At 40.0% G+C, this 20983-nt stretch overlaps 1 protein-coding gene across 2 annotated transcripts in view; it reads right to left on the bottom strand.

The window, feature by feature from the left end:
• The window catches only part of PLCB1 (phospholipase C beta 1), a 510352-nt gene that overhangs the window by 72553 nt on the left and 416816 nt on the right, over positions 1-20983 (bottom strand). For both annotated transcript variants that reach the window (XM_069955509.1, XM_069955510.1), the window contains 6 exons: positions 17233-17306; positions 6134-6230; positions 4318-4402; positions 2784-2908; positions 2077-2231; positions 224-388 (listed from right to left, as the gene is read on the bottom strand). In XM_069955509.1, coding sequence (XP_069811610.1) covers positions 224-388; positions 2077-2231; positions 2784-2908; positions 4318-4402; positions 6134-6230; positions 17233-17306 — 701 coding nt within the window. The remainder of the gene's footprint in view (positions 1-223; positions 389-2076; positions 2232-2783; positions 2909-4317; positions 4403-6133; positions 6231-17232; positions 17307-20983) is intronic.

The raw sequence follows: 20983 nt of genomic DNA, 5'->3' as shown, positions 1-20983 counted from the left end.
AGGAACACAACAGATACAATGTTACCAATGTAGAGGTTATGCAATATCAATCTACTAAGATCAGAGACAGGGAAATCCGATTAACTGATTCCAAATTAAAGAGATTTCATTCTATACATTTAAATATTGAGACAAATGGCAAAAGAGTTCAAAATGTTAAACTTAGCATGATTTCACATCTTAGAATATATTAAACTTCATTAATAAGGGAAATCATATCTACCTTCTTAAAAACAATGGGCTCCTCCTCCCACACAGGGTTCACCGCATTGCCCTGTGATGTCTTTGTTTTGAAGGCTTTTCTCCTGGTGTCAACTGGTAAACCGAACATGTCCACCTCCACATACGTGCCCACCTTCTTATCGGACAGGAACTGCCCGGAGATGATCTATGGGGCAAAGACATCAAACAGATGGAGTGTAGATAGGTAGATAAATATAAGATAGATAGATAGATAGATAGGAGATAGATAGGAGATAGATAGATAGATAGATAGATAGATAGGAGATAGATAGATAGATAGATAGATAGATAGATAGATAGAAGATAGATAGGAGATATATAGATAGATAGATAGATAGATAGAAAGATAGATAACAGGAGATAGATAGATAGATAGATAGATAGGAGATAGATAGATAGATAGATAGATAGGAGATAGATAGGAGATAGATAGATAGATAGATAGATAGATAGATAGATAGATAGATAGATAGGAGATAGATAGATAGATAGATAGATAGATAGATAGAGAGATAGATAGATAGATAGATAGAAGATAGATAGGAGATATATAGATAGATAGATAGATAGATAGATAGATAGATAGATAGATAACAGGAGATAGATAGATAGATAGATAGATAGATAGATAGATAGATAGATAGGAGATAGATAGATAGATAGATAGATAGATAGATAGGAGATAGATAGGAGATAGATAGATAGATAGATAGATAGATAGGAGATAGATAGATAGATAGATAGATAATAGATAATAGATAGATAGATAGATAGATAGATAGATAGATAGATAGATAGAGAGAGACAGACAGACAGACAGACAGACAGACAGACAGATAGATAGATAGATAGATAGATAAGCAGGGGCTTAGCATCAATGTTATTGTAAAGAGTATGTGTACTATAACAGAGTATACAATAACATTGATGCTAAGCCCCTACAACCAAGTGCGTGCCCCTGGCTATTTTTCTATATATCTGTGCATGTCCCAGTGAAGTGTATTGTGTATTTTATGGATTTTCATAATTGAGTGGATTTATAAATAAAGACATATTTTTGTACAATATGGTTTTATTAATTATTATGTATGTTATGTATTTGGGATTTTGTTGATCAACTTTTTTACAATTGGAAAGGTTTCTTGCTAGAATATTGGGTGTGTGATTGCTTATTTATACATGAGTACGAGGAGTTCTTCAAGATATTTCACACACTTTACTTACTTCCCAGCAGAGTACTTACTAAATTAGGGAGGGGGGCCTCCTATCTGGCCCCTATCTCCTGTTGCAACTTTTTCTTCTTATCTTACTCTATTTCATTCTACTATCATTATTACCAATTTTGCACTAACTATCTAAGCACTGTTGCCTTTGTATTGCACTGCAAGGTAAGCTCCAGTGAAGTTGAATATGGTTTAAAGTGGGACTCATCTCTGGCTCACACCTGCACCCACACTCTGCACCTCACATCTGTTCTGTTTTTCAGGTCGGTTGCCCATGTGTCCGGGGGTGGGTGTTACCACTCCTGGTCGCCCATGACAAGTAACCCCCAAAACACCAGAGCCCGCTGGTTGGTTCAATACCAGTCCCAGCGACCCAGGCATAAATAGACAGACAGATAGTTAGTTTCAATAGAATAAAGATAGATGATAGATAGATATGAAATAGATAGATGATAGATATGAAATAGATAGATGATGGATAGATATGAAATAGATAGATGATAGATAGATATGAAATAGATATAGATGATAGATAGATAGATATGAAATAGATATAGATGATAGACAGATAGATAGATAGATAGATAGATAGATAGATAGATAGATTTACCTTCACAGACAACGTGTTTGCCACTATCCCATCCACTGTTGTCTCAGTAAATGGGTCAAAGTGTTTATCCGGCCTTCTCATAAACTCGGGTTTTAACCTGTAGCCACATTTTCCATTATATTCATACATCCCCATATTAAGTTGCATAGAAAAATCTACGAATAAAAGCACAATGTCAGCATAAAGTACTATATGTATTACAAATGTGTGACAAATACAGGCATAGGGTAGATTTTGCTTCCCTCACAAGCACATATATTAGTCATATAAGTAATATCTCCAATGATGGCTTGGATGAGCAGGAAGAGAAGCTTGCGGCTGAGCACTTCTCTTCCCATCTGTGTACTATAGACATAGCATTACACTTTAGATCAATTTAGTCATAGACTGTGACTTTGAATGATTTTTGTTGAATGTGGAGAATAAGACTTTCTGGTGCTTCATATATTAAAGCAAATGTACCAGCAGGTACGTTGCTTTAAGATTTTAACATCAACAGACCGGTGCCGGCACAGGGATGCCCGGTTCCAGTGCACGGCGCCAGTCTATTCCCAGTCACCGGCCCGACCTGAAGCACTGGAGACAAGCCAGCCGGCCCCCATCGGGAGGAAACCTCCTCCCCTCTGTCATGCGGCTGCAGAAGAATCAGAATTTAAGCCCAGACATTGATAGACGAATTAATCCATCACAGAAGCCTTTCCACTTACCTATCGTTTGGAAGTTAAGAGCGACCATTTGACAACCAGCGTTCCAGAAGACCTGAGGCATGTAGTTAGAGGAATCTACTCGGGTTCCTTTTGGATAAATTCTGCTAAGCTGCATTTTATTATATCTGCAAGACTCAAGTTAAGGATCTTGAAAAATCAGGACATCAACGTTTTTCGGTTATGGCTACACGGCAAAATGTGTTGATAACTAGTGATGAGCGAAATGTTCAAAAATTCAGTTTGCCAGGTTTGTGAATTTTTGGCATAAAATCTGCAAACTTGGGAACCAAACCTTAAAGAGGTTGTCCAAGAAAAATTAACTTTTTCCCTATCCACAGGATAGGAGAAAAGTATGAAGTCTCGGGAGGACCGAGCTCTGTACCCCCCCCCCTTATCTCCATATCAGGCCCCACCGACTATTATAAAGAGAGCTGAGGGTCATTCCTATACAGCGTCAGTAAGAGCCTAGTACGCCGGAAGAGCACTGTATCCGTTTTTTTCCATTTTCTCCATAGGAATGAATAGAGTCGAATAGTCACACACTGTACCAGTGGCTCTATTCATAACAAAGTCGACAGGGCCCAATACAGAGATTGGCGGTCAGACCCCCACAACCTCCTACTTTTCCCCTATCCTGAGGATAGGGGAAAAGTCAAAGTTTCCTGGATAACCTCTTTAACAAAGCCCATTAAGGCTGGGTTCACACACAGTATATTTCAGGCAGTATTTGGTCCTCATGTCAGGTCCTCATGGCAACCAAAACCAGGAGTGGATTGAAAACACAGAAAGGCTCTGTCCACATAATGTTGTAATTGAGTGGATGGCCGCCATATAACAGTAAATAACTGCCATTATTTTAATATAACAGCCGTTGTTTTAAAATAACTGCAAATATTTGGCATTAAATGGGGGCCATCCACTCAATTTCACCATTGTGTGAACAGAGCCTTTCTGTGTTTTTAACCCACTCCTGGTTTTGGTTGCAATATGAGGACCTGACATGAGGACCAAATACTGCCTGAAATATACTGTGTGTGAACCCAGTCCTACACATACCTATACGCGCTCCCCTGGTGTCCTCTTCTGTCTCTCTGGTGTGTTCGGTGTCTCTGGTATCCTCTTCTGAGCTGCCTCCAGTACGCTCAGCAACTTACTGACTGAGACGAGACAGCAGCAGCCAGTGATTGGCTGAGCGGGCTGTCGCTCTCTAGATAAGAGTGACAGTCTGCTAAGCCAATCAGAGACTGACTCAGATGGGACAGCCCCGCTGCCAGTGATTGGCTGAGCATATTTTTTTTTTCTAGAAATTCAGATGGCAAGGCATTTTCTTGAAAATGCTAATACATTGCCAAGAAAATGACCCAATTCAATAATCACACATCAGGGAATTCACTTTTGTTCTTGCCCGACTGGTCTGGTTGTGTAAAGTGTTGCTGCTAGTGATATATATATATATATATATATATATATATATATATATATATAATCTACTGGACATACTGTAAGAGTCACAAACCAGTCATGAAAAGGATACTCTACAAATTCTACGGGAGACTTTGTTAGCTGCTCAAGACCCTTGGTTTCCACAAAGGAGGACATTTCATAGCTTTTGTTTCTTTCTACAAAGAAAACACAAAATTATATTTTTTGATATATCAGAAATCAGAAAAAAATTACAGAGAATTTATCCATACAGAATATATTTTATGACATGTGGAAGAGCACTGCCTGTGATGCCATTCTTGCTTTCAAAAGATGGACACTTATAGGGGTTATCAAGGATTAGTTATCCCTAAGTTGTTTGTAGTTTTTGAATAAAGTTCCATTCAATTCAATGGAACTGACTTGCAAAACCCCACCCAAACTGAAGACAATTGATAGCCATCACGTGGATAGACTATAAAATATTTTTCTCTAAGTCAGTGAACATCATATGGTAGGAGAACCCCTATGAACTTATCCAACAAACAGATCTATAATACTTCATTACAAACAATTGTCTTCAGACAATGATCAAGACATCTTTAGATGCACATTAGTATTCATGGAATATAGGATTATCCCGCTGTCATCTATGAGTAGAGTTCTGCATCATGCCATCATGGGAGGACATTTCCTCCAACAGCAGACGTCTCGATAGATTAATCTTACAGAATACACTCATCCTGCATGCTACATTAGTATTACCCATCACATTGTTTGTGCTACACGCTGACAGCTTCTAGGATTACTGCCTCCACTACTTACTGTCAATTCAAAGTCATAGTAACCTAGACAAGGAACAGATGTAACATGGATCTTAAATGTTAATTTTTAGAAATGGGAAAAAGTCAGTCGTTTTCTCAACAGCAATGATAGACAATAGGCGAAACCAGGCTTAAAGGGGTACTCCTTTGAAAATCTTTTTCTTTTAAATCAACTGGTTTGAAAGATTTAAAGTTATATAAATTTGTAATTTACTTCTATTTAAAAAATCTCAAGTCTTCCAGGACTTATCTGCTGCTGTATTATCTGCAGGAAGTGGTGTATTCTTTCCAGTCTGACACAGTGCTCTCTGCTGCCACTTCTGTCCCAGACAGGAACTGTTCAGAGCAGGAGAGGTTTTCTATGGGGATTTTCTGCTGCTCTGGACAGTTCCTGACATGGACAGAGGTGGCAGCAGAGAGCACTGTGTCAGACTGAACAGAAAACACCACCTCCTGCAGGACATACAGTAGCTGATAAGTACTGTAAGACTGGAGATTTTAAATAGAAGTAAATTACAAATCTATATAACTTTTTGAAACCAGTTTATTTGAAAGAAAAAGATTTTTTGCTGGAGTACCCCTTTAAAGAGGGATATAGTGGGGGACAGGTATTAGTATAGACTCCTGCTGATTTTTGGTTCACCATGCTATCAATAGGGCCCAATAATTCAAATTTATAAATATATAGCACTTTATATATGTATTTAATAGTAATTGGTGGATGACCACAGATGACCTTGACACTGACTGCACCCCCTTACTAGGTTTTCTGTTTCTCCGTCTCCGACTATCAATGGCCCAGGATAGTAATGTGTGATTTGTCCTAAATGCTTGTACTTTGTGATATGTTCTGGTTCGTTGGCTCAGCAATATGGCATATAATGCTGTGAGCCGCAGTTCCTTTGACCTCAGAAGACATAGTCGGTCTGACATGAAAATACACCTTTATTAGGTATAATGATGTGTCCCAGAATTGACACGGGGTTTGTGCTACGAGTGATTCGTGTATAATAGATGTACGTTACTGCCATTTGTAAGGCTCTCACCTCAGTCCCTGAGTGGCCTGTCCTAGGCAATGATCTGTCATCTGAACTTGTCACTTACTTTTAGAGGTCTCAAAAGACTCAAACTTCACCGGCTGAATGTAGTTCACCAGGTTAGACATTTCCTCTGTGGCACTGGCTTCATTTCCAGCGGTGCCCTACAATTACAAGGAATACATTGTGTTACCGTGTGTTATAAAGTCATAAAAGCTCATGCAAACAGGTATTCGGTCTTTAACTCTTTAAACAGAATGAGGCCATGTTCACACAACGTAAGTTCCGTACTAATCACGGCCGGAACTTAAGTTGTGCTGCAGGCCGAGTGAATCCCTAGCGGCACCATAGAAAACTGACGTATTCATTGAATAGCGGCCGCAGAAAACTCTGTCAGTGCACACTATGGAACGTGCGACTCCGGACCCACGCTCTATTGTGTGCAGTGGGAAGTTCTGATGCAGGCGTGCACGGATGCCCCCGCTTCAGAACTCAGCGGCGCTAAAGATAATCCGGTCGGTACTGGTCGGATCTTTTCTGAGATCGGCTGTTCTGTGTCCCGGCCGGGTCACGGAACAGCCGGTCTCATGCTAAGTGTGAACATAGCCTAAAAAAGGAAATGAAAGAAGGAAGTAGAGAGGAAAAGAAAGATGGAAGGATGGAAAAGGGAAAGAGAAGAGGAAGAAATACAGAACAATTGTGTAAAACAGGGGAAGGCAAAGGAGAGGACAGAAGGAGAGATGGTAAGAAAAAAAGGAGGAGAGAGAGAAAGGAAGGATCGTAAAAATGTTTTTTTTATCCGTAATTCTCTAAACAGTATAAAAAACGGGAGGGGAAGGAGGAAAAGAAGGAAGGAAGAAAGAAAGAAAGGAAGAAGGGAGGAAGAAAGGAAGAAAGAAAGGAAGGAAAGGATGAAGAAAGGGAGGAAATAAGGGAAGAAGAAAGAAAGGGAGGGAGGGAGGGAGGGAGATAGGAAGGAAGGAAGGAAGGAAGGAAGGAAGGAAGGAAGGAAAGGATGAAGAAAGGGAGGAAATAAGGGAAGAAGAAAGAAAGGGAGGGAGGGAGGGAGGGAGGGAGGAAGGAAGGAAGGAAGGAAGGAAAGGATAAAGAAAGGGAGGAAATAAGGGAAGAAGAAAGGGAGAGAGGGGGGGGGGGGAGGAAGGAAGGAAGGGAGAGAGGGGGGAGGGAGGAAGAAAGGAAGAAAGAAAGGAAGGAAGGAAAGGATGAAGAAAATAAGTAAATAAGGGAAGAAGAAAGAAAGGGAGGAAGAAAGGAATGAAGAAAGATTAAGGGAGAAAGAAAGAATACAAGGAAGGAGGGCAAAGGATGAAGGAAGAACACAAAGGAAGCAAGAGGGGGAAGGAAAAAAGGAAGGACGAGCAAGTAAAACAAAGGAAGGAAGAACAACAACAATAACCGGAATCATCCGATCAAAGAAAAATTTGTAACACACAACAATTCAGCATGATGGCACAGATTTATCATGCTGCCTGTATTTTCTTAACTAAACAGCTTATGATGGCTCATGTATGCTGTCTCCCTAGGCTCCTCTTCACCAATAGCAAATAACCCCAAACCCAGAGTTAGGGTGGAGAAGGCTCAGTTTTTCAGTTTAGAGTCTAGCCTCGGTCTTCATCAGTCTTGGTCAGTCTGGAGTATATAGTCAGTGTTTTAGTTCCTGCTATGAGTATTCAGCTAAATTCCTAGGACCAGAGACAGTAGTGTAATTTGGTGGGGGCAGAGGGGGCGGCTGCTCCAGGGCCCACACAGGCAGGGGGCCCACTGAAAATTTCACCAGTTAATGCTGTCTGAAAAAGCTATTGTTTTTGCAGACAGGCTTAACATATGTCTATTGGCTTTAATGGGCCTCTGGTCAGCACCCAGTAAGTGCTCATGGGTGTTGTGCCCGACTATTTAAATGCATGCTCTTCTGAGAAGCACATACAATTAAGTGCGGCTGGGTAATTGACAAAACAAAGAGAGCATTGACTCTCCCCCCTGCCAATCAAAAGGAGAGCCACTCCCTCCCTTAGAGCTGCTGCACACAAGTGACATCACTCGTGCGCTCGAAGAGCAGGGAGAGAGGTGACTCCAGAAGACTACAGTGTTGAAGGTGCGCAGGGACAAAGCCGTCCTGTGGGACATTACTGCTGGGGGGGTGTCTGCCAGGGGGATGTCTGCATGGGGAATACATAAGGGGGGATTACCTACATGGGAGATAATGCTGGAGGGGGATGCCTAAATGGAGGATACTACTTTCTGGGGGTGGGGTAATACTATATAGATGCACAGAGGGGACACTAACTTTTATATGGGAGAACAGAGAGCCCCAACGACTACTACATGGAAAAAGAGGGACATAATTACTATATTGGGGCACAGAAGGTCTAACTACTATATGGATGCACAGAAAAGGCTGAACTACTATGAAAGCAAAGAGGGGCATAACTACTTTATGGGGGGCACAGGGGGATCTATCTTCTGTATGGATGTGGGGGGGGGACTAATCTACTATATGAGGGTATAGATGGTGGCTTTTTTACTATATGAGGGCATAGGGGGAGCCTGTGTTATATATATGGGCTAGGACTAGGTCTAAATACTACATGGGGGCATAAAGTGGGCCACAGTGAGGAGCAATACACAGAGATGGTGCTTTAGCGAGGAGCCTAAAATATTTGTCTGGCAGAGTCGAGGCATCTTCAGGAGAAGTCTTCACAATGGTCGAGCCAGACAGAAGAAAAAAGAAAAGTAAACAACTTGGCAAAAATGTCAACGTCATGCAGAGAAGACGAACCCTTTGAGGCACTGGATGTAACTGCACCATAATCACTTATAGGATATGCAGAATCTGAATACAGCTGGCTCTACCTCTATACGGTCCCTGATTAGGAAGAATATTGGTCTTTATATAGTGAGTGGATTTTATTCAGTCACAGTTTAGCGGTATTACCCAGTCACTGTATGGTGAGAGTAGAGGTCATAGTATGGTAGCATTATTTGTCTTACATATGTGGTATTATTAGTGATATTTTGTTTATATAGTGGACTATTCAATTGCCGTTAAACTGCAGCCTTCCATCCCAGCTGTTGAAAAACTACAGTTACCATCATGCCTGGACTGCTAAAGCTTTGTCTGTTCAGGCTTGATGGAAATTGTAGTTTTGAAACAGCTGGAGCTGGGAGTTTGACACCCCTGGTATAGTGGTGTTAGTCATTATGTTGTAATGATGGTAGTAGTCATAGTGTTGAAGTATTGTTTGTATAATTGTCTTATGTTAACATTATATATATGAGTAATAATAATAATAATAATAATAATAATAATAATAATAATAATAATATTATTATTATTATTATTATTATTATTATCCTAAAATTTGCTGTAGCATTTAGCTAGTGTATGTGTCCCTTGCTAGGCTCTGTTCTCAATCCCTATTCATTATAAGTAATATAGCAGAAAATACCCTTTATTATTCGGAAAGAATAGTAGTCTGCTGCGGTTCCCTATAGGTAACAATTGGTTGAGGGACCACTGAGACTCACTTGTCCCCTTAGGCTGAAGTCCTAGCTACGCCCCCTGGCCAGAGAGTGTTCTACACAGTGCCTGGCCATCTGGCCAGTGCCTGATGCTGTGTCCCTAGAGTATATACTGATCATTGAAATCTTCTGAGTTCTTGTTTGCCCAGCTATGGCTGGCTAATAAACTTTGGGTGTGACTACCGCCAATAAAGGACTTCGGCAAATGAAATCGGCAGTAAGCCTTAGTTGCAAGACAGCGGTTGGAAAAGCTCCAAAATGGTTAGAATCCCCTGCAGCAGAGTGCTGTGCCAATTAGAAAAGTTCCCTTTAGGTAGTTCTCCTTGTCACAGAATTTACAACTTACTTAAAGGGGTTTTCCAGCGAAAAAAATATTTCTTTCAAATCAACTGGTGCCAGAAAGTAATATAGATTTGTAATTTATTTCTATTCAAAATCTCCAGTCTTTCCATAGTTATCAGCTGCTGTATGTCCTGCAACAAATGTTGTTTTATTTACATTCAGAAACAGTGCTCTCTGCTGACATCTCTGTCCATGTCAGGAACTGTCCAGAACAGCAGTAAATTCCCATAGAAAACCTTTATGGATGGAATCATTATACTGTACACACACAATAAGCAGCTCACATATGGGCTTTGAGGAAATGTACATTATATTATAATATATTATTTTTCTTTCTTTACCTTGTATATTATCTTTACTGACAAACCAGTATACTTTACACCAATTTTCTCAGGAGGTGCTACACCTTATGTCATTCTACCATGCTGAATGTATGTTACCACAATTTTATACCTATATAATATACCGAATGTTATTCCTGTTGTTTCTAAACGTTAACTATACTGTTGGCACTAAAGTCAGTGCCTATAGATTTTCTCTTTTGTAATTTGTTCTTAAAAAACCTAATAAAAAACATTGAACCAGAAAACCTCTTCCGCTCAGGACATTTCCTGTCTCGGCCAGAGATGTCAGCAGAGAGCACTGTGTCTGAATGTAAATAAAACAACATTTCATGCATGATATATAGTAGCTTATAAGTATGGAAAGACTTGAGATTTTTAGATAGAAGTAAATTACAAATTTATGTAACTTTCTGGCACCAGTTGATTTGAAAGATTTTTTTCCCCCACTGGACAACCCCTTTAAGTCACCCTCTAAAGAGACTTTGTATCCTAAGTTTCCTCAAAACTCAGTCTACCTGCTAAAAGCATTAGAAAAACATGACCACTTTCTTCCAGAGACAGCACTACTCTTGTCTCAAGCTCAGGTGTAGGTTTGCAATTAAAGGGGAACTCAGGATAAGAAAAACATGTTTTCTATTAAAAGTACATTAAAAATTATATAGATGTGTCTATACAATGTATTAATGTATCTGTACGGTTCTGCCACACTGGTAGCTGATAGAAATCCAGGAAGTGAAACAAAATTGCCTCTGTGTCAATCCACATTGTCTCCTGCTCTTTCTGCTCTCCCCCCTTAGGAGACAAATATTCAATGCCTCTATCTCACATTGTGTGTGTCTGCTAGTCTCAGTCTGCTCGTCTCAGCAGGTGTTTCAACTTTCGCTGATTGTGCAAAAGTCTACAGAGAAATTAGGGCTGTGTTCACACATGTTGGAGTGTCATTGCAGTACTGCAGTATCTGCACAAAAATGTCGCAGTAACACAAATAGAAAATGCTTAACGGCAGAGAGGATAAGAGCCAACACTGCCAATCGTACCTGCACAAAAAAGGCATAAACAGTATATCCCATGTAAGATAATATGGGATAATTTCCTTATTGTGGGAATCAACTTCAAAGATAAAAGATGCTTGATCATAATAGGTGAGTGGAGATGAAAAGAAAAAAAATATTAAAATTAAATTTAAAAAGTTCTTTGCTTTATTCCAATATTAGCATTACAGTAGAGAATACAGCATGCTGTGCGGATGGGACCACAATGAAATGATAAAGTACTGCAAATAATTCAGTAACACAATGAAACTGCAATGTGTGAACACAGCCTAGATGTTCTGCAACAGCTTTCGGCTAGGAATAGGCAGGGTGGAGGACTGCGATGGAACAGCTGAGGGAAAGCAATGCATTCTGGAACCTGTAGTACTGAGTACATCTGCTCAACCAGGAAATACAGAAACACAAAACAGAACAAAACCCCCCAAAACAAATGGATTTTTGGTAGTTTCAAAGCTGGGATAGATAGGTAAGTATTGCCTTATGCTTCTGCAGAAGTTTCATTTTTTTTTAACCTCTACCTGGAGTTCCCCTTTAAGCTACATTCACTTCAATGTAATTGAGTTGCAAAACCTGCACCCAAACTGGAGACAAGAGTCAGACTGTCTCTGGAAGAAAGTGGCCATGTTTTTCTAAAGCTGGATAACCCCTTTAAGTGGCTTCAAAGAGAATAACTGACAAACCAATCTCTTAAACTAGAAATCACACCTTGTGAAGAAGACGCTTGTATTGATTGTCCGTCCTGCAACTACCCCTGACTGTTTTGCACCAACACACTGCATGAGGAGGGTAAAAGGAACATTTCAATGGGCATGTGTTGAGTCCCAGGGAGAGCTAACTACCACTCCAAGCCTAAATGGTACCGCAACAGCTCCTGCATTAATACCAGCAGCCCCTGGGTTACCACACTTGGTGAAATATTATTGCTGTAGTGGCTTACATCTTGATTGATGGTGCATTACTATGTTTCCACCCCATAAAGGAGCAGGAACTCCTATTTATGGCTGGACTCCCTCTATAAACTAGTGAACTGCGCTGCATAGAGTTGCATTGCCCCTAACTTCACATACTTGGAATCCCAAATTCAGGTTTTGTGTCCCTTAGAATTTTGCAACCAAGGCAAGTGACCCTGTGCCTCCCCCGATGCCACCTTTTCCACTGGCTGAGAGAAGGGTAGTGCAGAACTATGTGTCTATCTACCCTGATAGTGCCAGGAATGCTGCACACCACTTTGACAGTGTCATGATTGCTGCATGCATTGGTGGAGCGGGTGGATACAGCCTGTGGACCGCCTAGAAAACTGGGATACAGCCTACGACTATGGCTGTATCCCAGTTTGCTAGGCGGTCCTCAAGGTTGTATCCACCCTCTCCACAGAGCGGCCAGACAGCAGGAATCAGAAGCAGAGAGTTCAGGTTCATACGAACCCGAGCCTTGGCCGGTTCGCTCATCCCTAGCTTTAACCCTTTCAAGGCCGAGCCCATTGATGCACGGATGTCCGGGTCAAATTAATGCAATATTCCTCCCGCCTTCTAAGAGCCACAGGGCTGGTTTGGGTGTCATTTTTTGCGCCATGATCTCTAGTTTTTATTAGTATCATATTGGTGTAACAGAAAATTTTTTATCACTTTTTATAAATTTTTTTCTGATATATAATGTTAAAAAAAATTTGCAATCCTGGTGTTTTTTTTCCCATTTACGCAGTTCACTGTGCGGGAACAATAATGTTATATTTTAATAGATCGGAAAATTCTGCACGCTACGATATGTAATATGTTTATTTATTTAAAAAAAAATTTTTTTATAATGGGCAAGGAGGTATATTAAGCTATTATGGGGGGGGGGTTTATAAGTTTTTTTTTTTTTTTACTTTTAAAACCTTTAGCCTTAACCTGAGAGCAGACTCTATGCATAGATCGCCCCTCTGACAGGACAGAGGTAAGTGGATTACCCCTGCCCGTCGGCATAAGCAATCGGGACCCGATCTCTCAGTGACAGAAGCTTGTTCTGTCACTGAGTACCTTAAATGCCGGATTGCTATAGATTGCAACGTTTAAGGGGTTAATGACAAGCAGCTGCGGGATCGCAGCTGCTTGTCATTACCTCCTACCTTGGACACACTGATGTGTGCGAGACCGCTCTCACTCCATCTACAGCCCCTTCAGTCAGGAACGTATATGTACATTCCTACTGCACGGGGTATATGCAGTAGGAACGTATATATACTGATTGCTGATGTGAAGGGATTAATAAATATCAAGGATGGCTCTTGACTTTGACTTGTCCATTTTTTTTTTTTTTCGATCCACTGTCTATTGGAGTTTAACACCCCTTATTTAATCATATCTATCACCACATTTTCCTCACACTCCCTATATAGTATAATGCCCTGTAAATAATATGAAAAAAAATAAAGTAAAGGTGACTGACATCTGTTTTTTTTTACAACACAGGCTATACAGTCAGATGTATAACTATAAGGGGTGCCTACTGCTAAAGGGGGTGCCTAATGCAACACAACACCAGTATAAGAAATCATTCATGTTAGGTGGGAACCCTGTGACAGATTTTGAATTGGCGACCGGACACTTTAAATTATGCATTGCAGAACAATTATCTTATGACTTATGTTTTACTATCCACTATTAAAAAAAAAAAACACAACTAAGGCTAACCTTTCTGACATTCCTATACATTAACACAAGATGGCAGTGTAACACTGCTTTCATATTCCATGAGCGCTGTAGAAAATGCTTTAGCACTGTGAGCCACTAGGTGGCAATGTTCTTTCTATGTAATAATAACATACATAAACATCTGTTATCTTTTACTGAATTTATGCCATATTGTGTACTTTTTTAAGATGTAAACAAATGTTTATAAGATGTTTTATCTATCTATCTATCTATCTATCTCCTATCTATCATCTATCTATCAATTGTAATAAACTACTATTTTTGTTATATGTAATAAATATATATATATATATATATATATATATATATATTTATTTTTATTTTTTATGTATGAAACAGCAAGTGCCTTCATTTTCCAGCTATGTAATTGCAATGAAATGCTTTGGCTAAGCATCAATTTCCCTAAGCATCCATTTGTTACTGGATTATGCAGCAAATGCATTGTTGTGGAAAACCTTTTTATAATTTATGAGCTTTGCACAGTAGATGAAGACCCAGGAACAATAGATATTTACTAGTGACTTATTCCCTGTTGTTCAGTGGCATAAACAAAGGACTATGCCCAAGTCTCTGCCATTATGTTTTTTTGTTATAACAATGCAATAGAGTCTATATGACTGTATGTGTTGTGTACACTGTATACATAATAACTTTACTGTAGGGCCTACAGCATGGTGGGTCATTCCCAGCACTGCCCCCATATTAAATTGCTGTGGCTGGTAACACAAGAGGGAGTCTTTTGGGCTGACAGTCACAGGGGAAGATAGTCTGGTCTGGCATAGGCAGTGGAAGATTGTATAGCTGGTGGAAGAACACTCAAGAGGATGTTAGACTACTACATTATTATTAGCGATGACCGAATACTGTTCTATCCAATAAATATTTGATCGAATAGTAAGGTATTCGATCTATCGAATATTATCTAATAGTTCGCCAAATATTTGATAAATATTCAATAAGCGTTCAAATCCCCCAGCTTCCGTTTTTTTCCTCCAAGTGGTCGAATAGATGTTTTTCAATAATCGAATACTATTTCCCATAGACTTTAATGGGATCGATTATTTGATCGAATAGTTGAATATCCGTACGATATTTGTACAAATATCGAATATTTCACTATTCGCTCATCACTAACTATTATACTTAGGGTCGTTGCTGCATGCACACGGAAAGATTATCGCTTAAATTCGAACCATATAAAGATTCTGCAAACAATAATCTTTCTCAGTATTAAGGCCCTTAGTTCAGCCCCTATGCCAAGCAGGCCCTAGTTGTCTCGCCAGTGATCACCAGTGAACTAGCTGCTATTGTTATTCTAGGGTGAGACAGGACTAACTATGGGGCTGGGTGGCTTAAAATGTTCTTTTTGGGCCACCGATGAAGCGGTATCGACTGAGTGGGAACAACTGGTTCTGTGGAGTCTTCTAACACCGCGGACAAAGACAGTCCCATATGAGGAAGCTGTGGGGAGTAAGAGGTGCGGTGGTAAAATGCAGGGAATTTTGACCATAAGTTCTGTTTGGGCCCCGAGGGGGGGGGGGGGAATTCACAAGTTCCAAAGGGGCATCAGATATGGTTGCTGTGAATGTCAGGAGACTTAGATCTGAAGTGTGGCCTACATGGTGGGGCCTAGGTTGTGGACTTGGTGGTAACAGTCTTGGATGAAGTGTACTAAGCCTTATACAGTGGGAAGGGTAGTAAAGTGGGGTCCTTGAGAATAGGATCCATAAGAGGAAGACTGACTTCCTGCACGGAATGTGCTAAGCAGAGGCAAGCCTAAAGGAGGATTACGGCATCAGTAGAAAAGGTTTAGCCTATTGGGTAATATTTTGGCAAGGAGACTACATATATTTATAGATATTTTTTTTTTCTTTCCTGGGAGCTGTATTATTAGGGGAGGGGTGACTGAGTATCCGAATATCAGAGTATCAGAATTAGAACAAACTAGCAATGTCAATATACAGTCTCTAAAAAGTGACACAGCACGGACCCTCAAAAAGCTGCGGAACCATATCCAGGTATATAGCGTACATGGTTCTATCTACACTTACCTAGGCCTCAAGTAGTACAATAGACATACCATTACATCCCTGAGACTCTGGTGATTCTATTTAGGTCTTCACAGCAAAGCCAACAAGTGAGCGGCAGAGAACATGTGAACCCAACTTTGTCCGCTCTATTGGCAGGGTGAGAATTGAAAAACTGCAGGATTTTTTTCTATAGACATCTGTTTAGACTAAAAACCTAATGATACATTCCCTTTAGGGAGAACACGGTTCCTGGGGCAATGAGTGGCCAGTCAACAATACAGAAGAAATATACCTCTATAAACTATATATAGAAATATAGCACTGAGGTACAGCCCTATTTAAAGTAAAATGTGGACTGAAATGCTTCATTGTCCAGCTACAATTTTTCAAAGTCAGGAGCCGGAGATGCCTGTGTTTGCATAATTGAAAGTATCACGTCTTTGGCACGCATTCGCTTTTCTTGGCTAAAGCTGCAGGAGGTGAGACATTTCACTGTTCCAGGAGACATAGTACTTAAGTTTATTGATAATAATTCTTGATGCACTTCAGTCCATTAGATTTCTGGAAAGAAGCTACCTAAGAGAAATCTTTGGACTCCACTTTACTGCAGCATAAGGCGTATAATTCTAGATTGAAAACTATTAAATATATGTGTGTGTGTGTGTGTGTTATGCTATAAAAGCTAAGAAGCTAACTAAATAAACTAAAAAAAAAAAAAACTAATATATATACTATATACTGTATTTGCCAACATATGTCTATCCACCTTTTAAAAAACGACATCCGTGGTGATCAGGGTATGCTGAGAGTAGTAGTGTAGCCGCAGGAGGAGAGTTACAGGTTGCAGACCACTGACCAATATATAAAGAGTAAAATTATTACTTTGAAGGTCTCATATTTTCTAATTTCCAGAAGTTATTAGGAGAAAGCTACCGAAAGCTATGCCAGAACATGTTAACCCCTGCCTGACTGCAGAAGGGTTTACTAGCTGGAGCCCTGCTCACCTGTCACCCGTTCCTGGCAGCTGCGCATCTACGGTCATGATCCCGGAGCAGGTGGTGTGATGCACACTGCCTGCTCCAGAGGTCCCTGGAGAAAGTCCTCGAAGCATTAAAGTGCTCGCTTAACACTAATTATTTTACAAAATATAAACAAGAAATCTTACTTCATCCATGGAAGATTTCTTACAGTCATCATCGTCGTCATCATCATCTTCCTCACTCTCTATGTCGGCTTCACCTGAAACAAACATTAAATCAAAAGCCACATTAAAAACGTCCTTTACTCTTTACAACATAACAAGACTTAAAGTCACGTCTGTAAAACATCAGCTTGCCCAACTTGATTAAGAGAATTCCTTTAACATATACATGTGCCCTTCCTTAGCTCTTCACATGACTTAAAATATTGAGAAATAGGAGGCATGAGACGGCTAGCTTTGAAAAAAAAAAAAAAAATACAGTGGTGCCTTGGATTACGAGCATAACTCTTTCCCGGACCGCGCTTGTAATCCAAATCCACTGTTAAACCAAAGCAAATTTTCCAATAAGAAATCACATGCAGATAATTGGTTCCACACCCCAAAATAATGATTTTTTATTCTGAATAACATATAGAGCAGATGAAACAAACATTTAGAAACAGCTGAATATGTGATATTATAAGTTACCGTACAGTATAGCAATCAGCATGTGGAGTATAATGTATAGTAATGCTGCGTTTACACGGAACGATAATTCACCCGATCGCACAATTAACGATTTCGAATGAACAATGTTTTTTTTAAAACGATCAGTGCTTAGACGGAATGATGTATCGTACGGAAAAAAAACATTTTGTGATCGCTTAAGCCTATCTCACACATAGGGTGAATCGGTGAACGACTGTTTACACGGAACGATCTGCAAATGTTTTGCGAACGATCAACGACGATTTGAGAACATGTTCAAAGATCAAAATGAACGATTTCTCTCTCGTCGCTTGATCGTTCGCAGCGTTTACACGTACGATTATCGTTCGAATTCGATCATTGTCGTGCAAATTCGCACGATAATCGTTACGTGTAAACGCAGCATAAGTGCATGAGTGTATAAACCTGGACCTCGCCGCCCTTCTGATCATTAGGAATGCCCCAGGCAGGATTTCTCCTAATAATCACTTGATCATTTAGGAGAAATCCCGCCCGGGGCATTCCTAATGATGAGGAGGGAGGAGAGGCGGTACAAGCCTAGGGCACAGACACTCTAGGCCATGCTATTTTGATATAGGGCTGCAAGTTTAACCCTTTAAGGACGGAGCCAGTTTTTATTTTTGCGCTTTCATTTTTTCCTCCTCATGTTTAAAAGGCCACTGCGCTTGCATATTTCCTCCTACAGACCCACATGAGCCCTAATTTTTTGCGACACCAATTATACTTTGCAAATACAGACTTAATTTTTCTATAAAATATGCTGAAAAAACAGAAAAAAAATTATAGGTGCAATGAAATTTGAAAAAAGGTGCAATTCCTTTTATTTCGAGGGGTTTCGTATTTACGCCGTTCACCCTATGGTAAAACTGACATGTTATCTATGTTCCTCAAGTCAGTATGATTACAACAATATGTAACTTGTATAACTTTTATATTATTTAATGGCTTTTAAAAAATTTAAACCTTTTAAAAAAAACTAAATGTGTTTAAAATCGCTCTATTCCCATCCTTATAACGCTTTTATTGTTTGGTCTATGAGGCTTTGTAAGGTGTAATTTTTTGCGCCACAATCTGTTCTTTCTTTTGGTACCTTGTTTGCGTATATGCAACTTTATCACTTTTTATTAAATTTTTTCTGGATTTAATGTAAACAAAAATGCACAATTTTGAACTTTGGCAAGCTTTTGCGCTTACTCAGTTTACCGTGCGAGATCAGGAATGCAATCATTTAATTGTTCAGGCGATACCAATTATGTTTATTTTTTTTATTTTTTTATTTTTATTTATAAAATGGGAAAAGGGGGGTGATTCAAACTTTTATTAGGGGAGGGGATTTTTTATTAATAAAAACACTTAATTTTTTTTCACTAACAGTAATTAGTCCCTGGGGGACTTCTATATACACAGCACTGATCTCCCATTGAGATCAATGCTGTGTATATAATAGAGCAATGATCCATCAGATCGGTGCTCTATTATACTGGTCTGCTGCAGACCATCTACATGGATTAGCGAGCCCGGATCAGAGTCATTCCGACGCTGAGCCCCGGCTGGCTCCTTACAACGGATCTCCCCTCCGCGATCACATCACGGGGGGGAGATCTCCCACTAGACACCAGGGAAATGGGTCACCACCACTATTCAAATGCAGCTGTCAGCTTTGACAGCTGCATTTGAATAGTTAATTAGCCGGCCACGGCGATTGGCCGCGGCGGCTAATACCCACAGTCCCTGGCTACACATAGCAACAGGGGACCGCGGGCTGCAACGAGGGCTCACGCCAGGAGCCCTCTCTGATTCCCCTTAACGGCCGCATGATGGGTATATCCGTCATGCGTCGTTAAGGGGTTAAAAGTTGATTTTAGGACAGTAAATTGATCACCGGCCGAACGGATCCCAAGGACAGATCTTGGATTAAAAGCAGCTATCGGATGGTACAAGCGGTTTGGGGGGGGGGGGGGGAGGGGATATTTGTGGGTACAGAGTCACTTCAATTTTATCCTCTACTTCATATTGTAAAAAAATATAAAATATATATACAGTACAGACCAAAAGTTTTGGACACACCTTCTCATTCAAAGAGTTTTCAGTATTTTCAGGACTATAAAAATTGTAGGTTGTAGCAGCATGCTATTCCATCCGGTTTGCGTTGGACCATCATTTTATATTTAACAGGACATTGACCCCAAACACACCTCCAGGTTGTGTAAGGGCTATTTAACCAAGAAGGAGAGTGATGGGGTGCTACGTCAGATGACCTGGCCTCCACAGTTACCAGACCTGAACCCAATCGAGATGGTTTGGGGTGAGCTGGACCACAGAGTGAAGGCAAAAGGGCCAACAAGAACTCCTTCAAGACTTTTTGAAGACCATTTCAGGTCTTCATCAAGACCAATTCATCAAGAGAATGCCAAGAGTTTGCAAAGCAGTAATCAAAGCAAAAGGTGGCTACTTTGAAGAACCTATAGACATACTGTATTTTCAGTTGTTTCACACTTTTTTGTTAAGTAAATACAGTAATTCCACATGTGTTAATTCATAGTTTTGATGCCTTCAGTGTGAATCCACAATTTTCATAGTCATGAAAATAAAGACAACTCTTTGAATGACAAGGTGTGTCCAAACTTTTGGTCTATTGGAGACGTTTCACTCCACATGAAAAAATAGATGTCCAACAAGGAAGACACATCGGAAAATATCCCTCAGTTCATGCCCAGTTACTATCTAATAGTCAAATGCCACATTTTAGTCAATTTGTTTAGCACAAATGTTTATGCAAAGTCAGTCCAATAACAAATGACTATATAGAAGTAACAGTCGCTCTGGCAAAAAGTGAAAACAAGATGTGCCATTGTTTATGCCAACAGTGCAACATATAAAGGTGCTTCAGGCCTTGTGAGCAATAGGAATCTGAATATAAATCACAGGTCTGTTTATCTGCTTCTAAGTTTAGATGTACGCCTGACATGTAACTCTGGAGAGATATAAACAATTAGACCATTGTTAAAACCTTTAAAGATTGCGAGGAGAGCTAAGTAATGTGGTGCAGGGCACCTTAATGGGGAGAAAAACTGACGGAGACTATTAGACTGACCTTCCTCTATGAGCTAGAGCAGAGAACTAGAGCGAACTTGCCGAAAGTTCACATTTGAAACCTGCTGCCTAGGAAAAGTGGATGCAGCCTAAGGACTGCCTAAAAAACATGTGGTGTCGTACTGATTGATTG

Source organism: Dendropsophus ebraccatus, chromosome 15, assembly GCF_027789765.1.
Source record: "Dendropsophus ebraccatus isolate aDenEbr1 chromosome 15, aDenEbr1.pat, whole genome shotgun sequence".
Classification (NCBI taxonomy): domain Eukaryota; kingdom Metazoa; phylum Chordata; class Amphibia; order Anura; family Hylidae; genus Dendropsophus; species Dendropsophus ebraccatus.
Note: the sequence above shows the minus strand (reverse complement) of the source record. Positions and strands in the feature narration are given on the sequence as shown.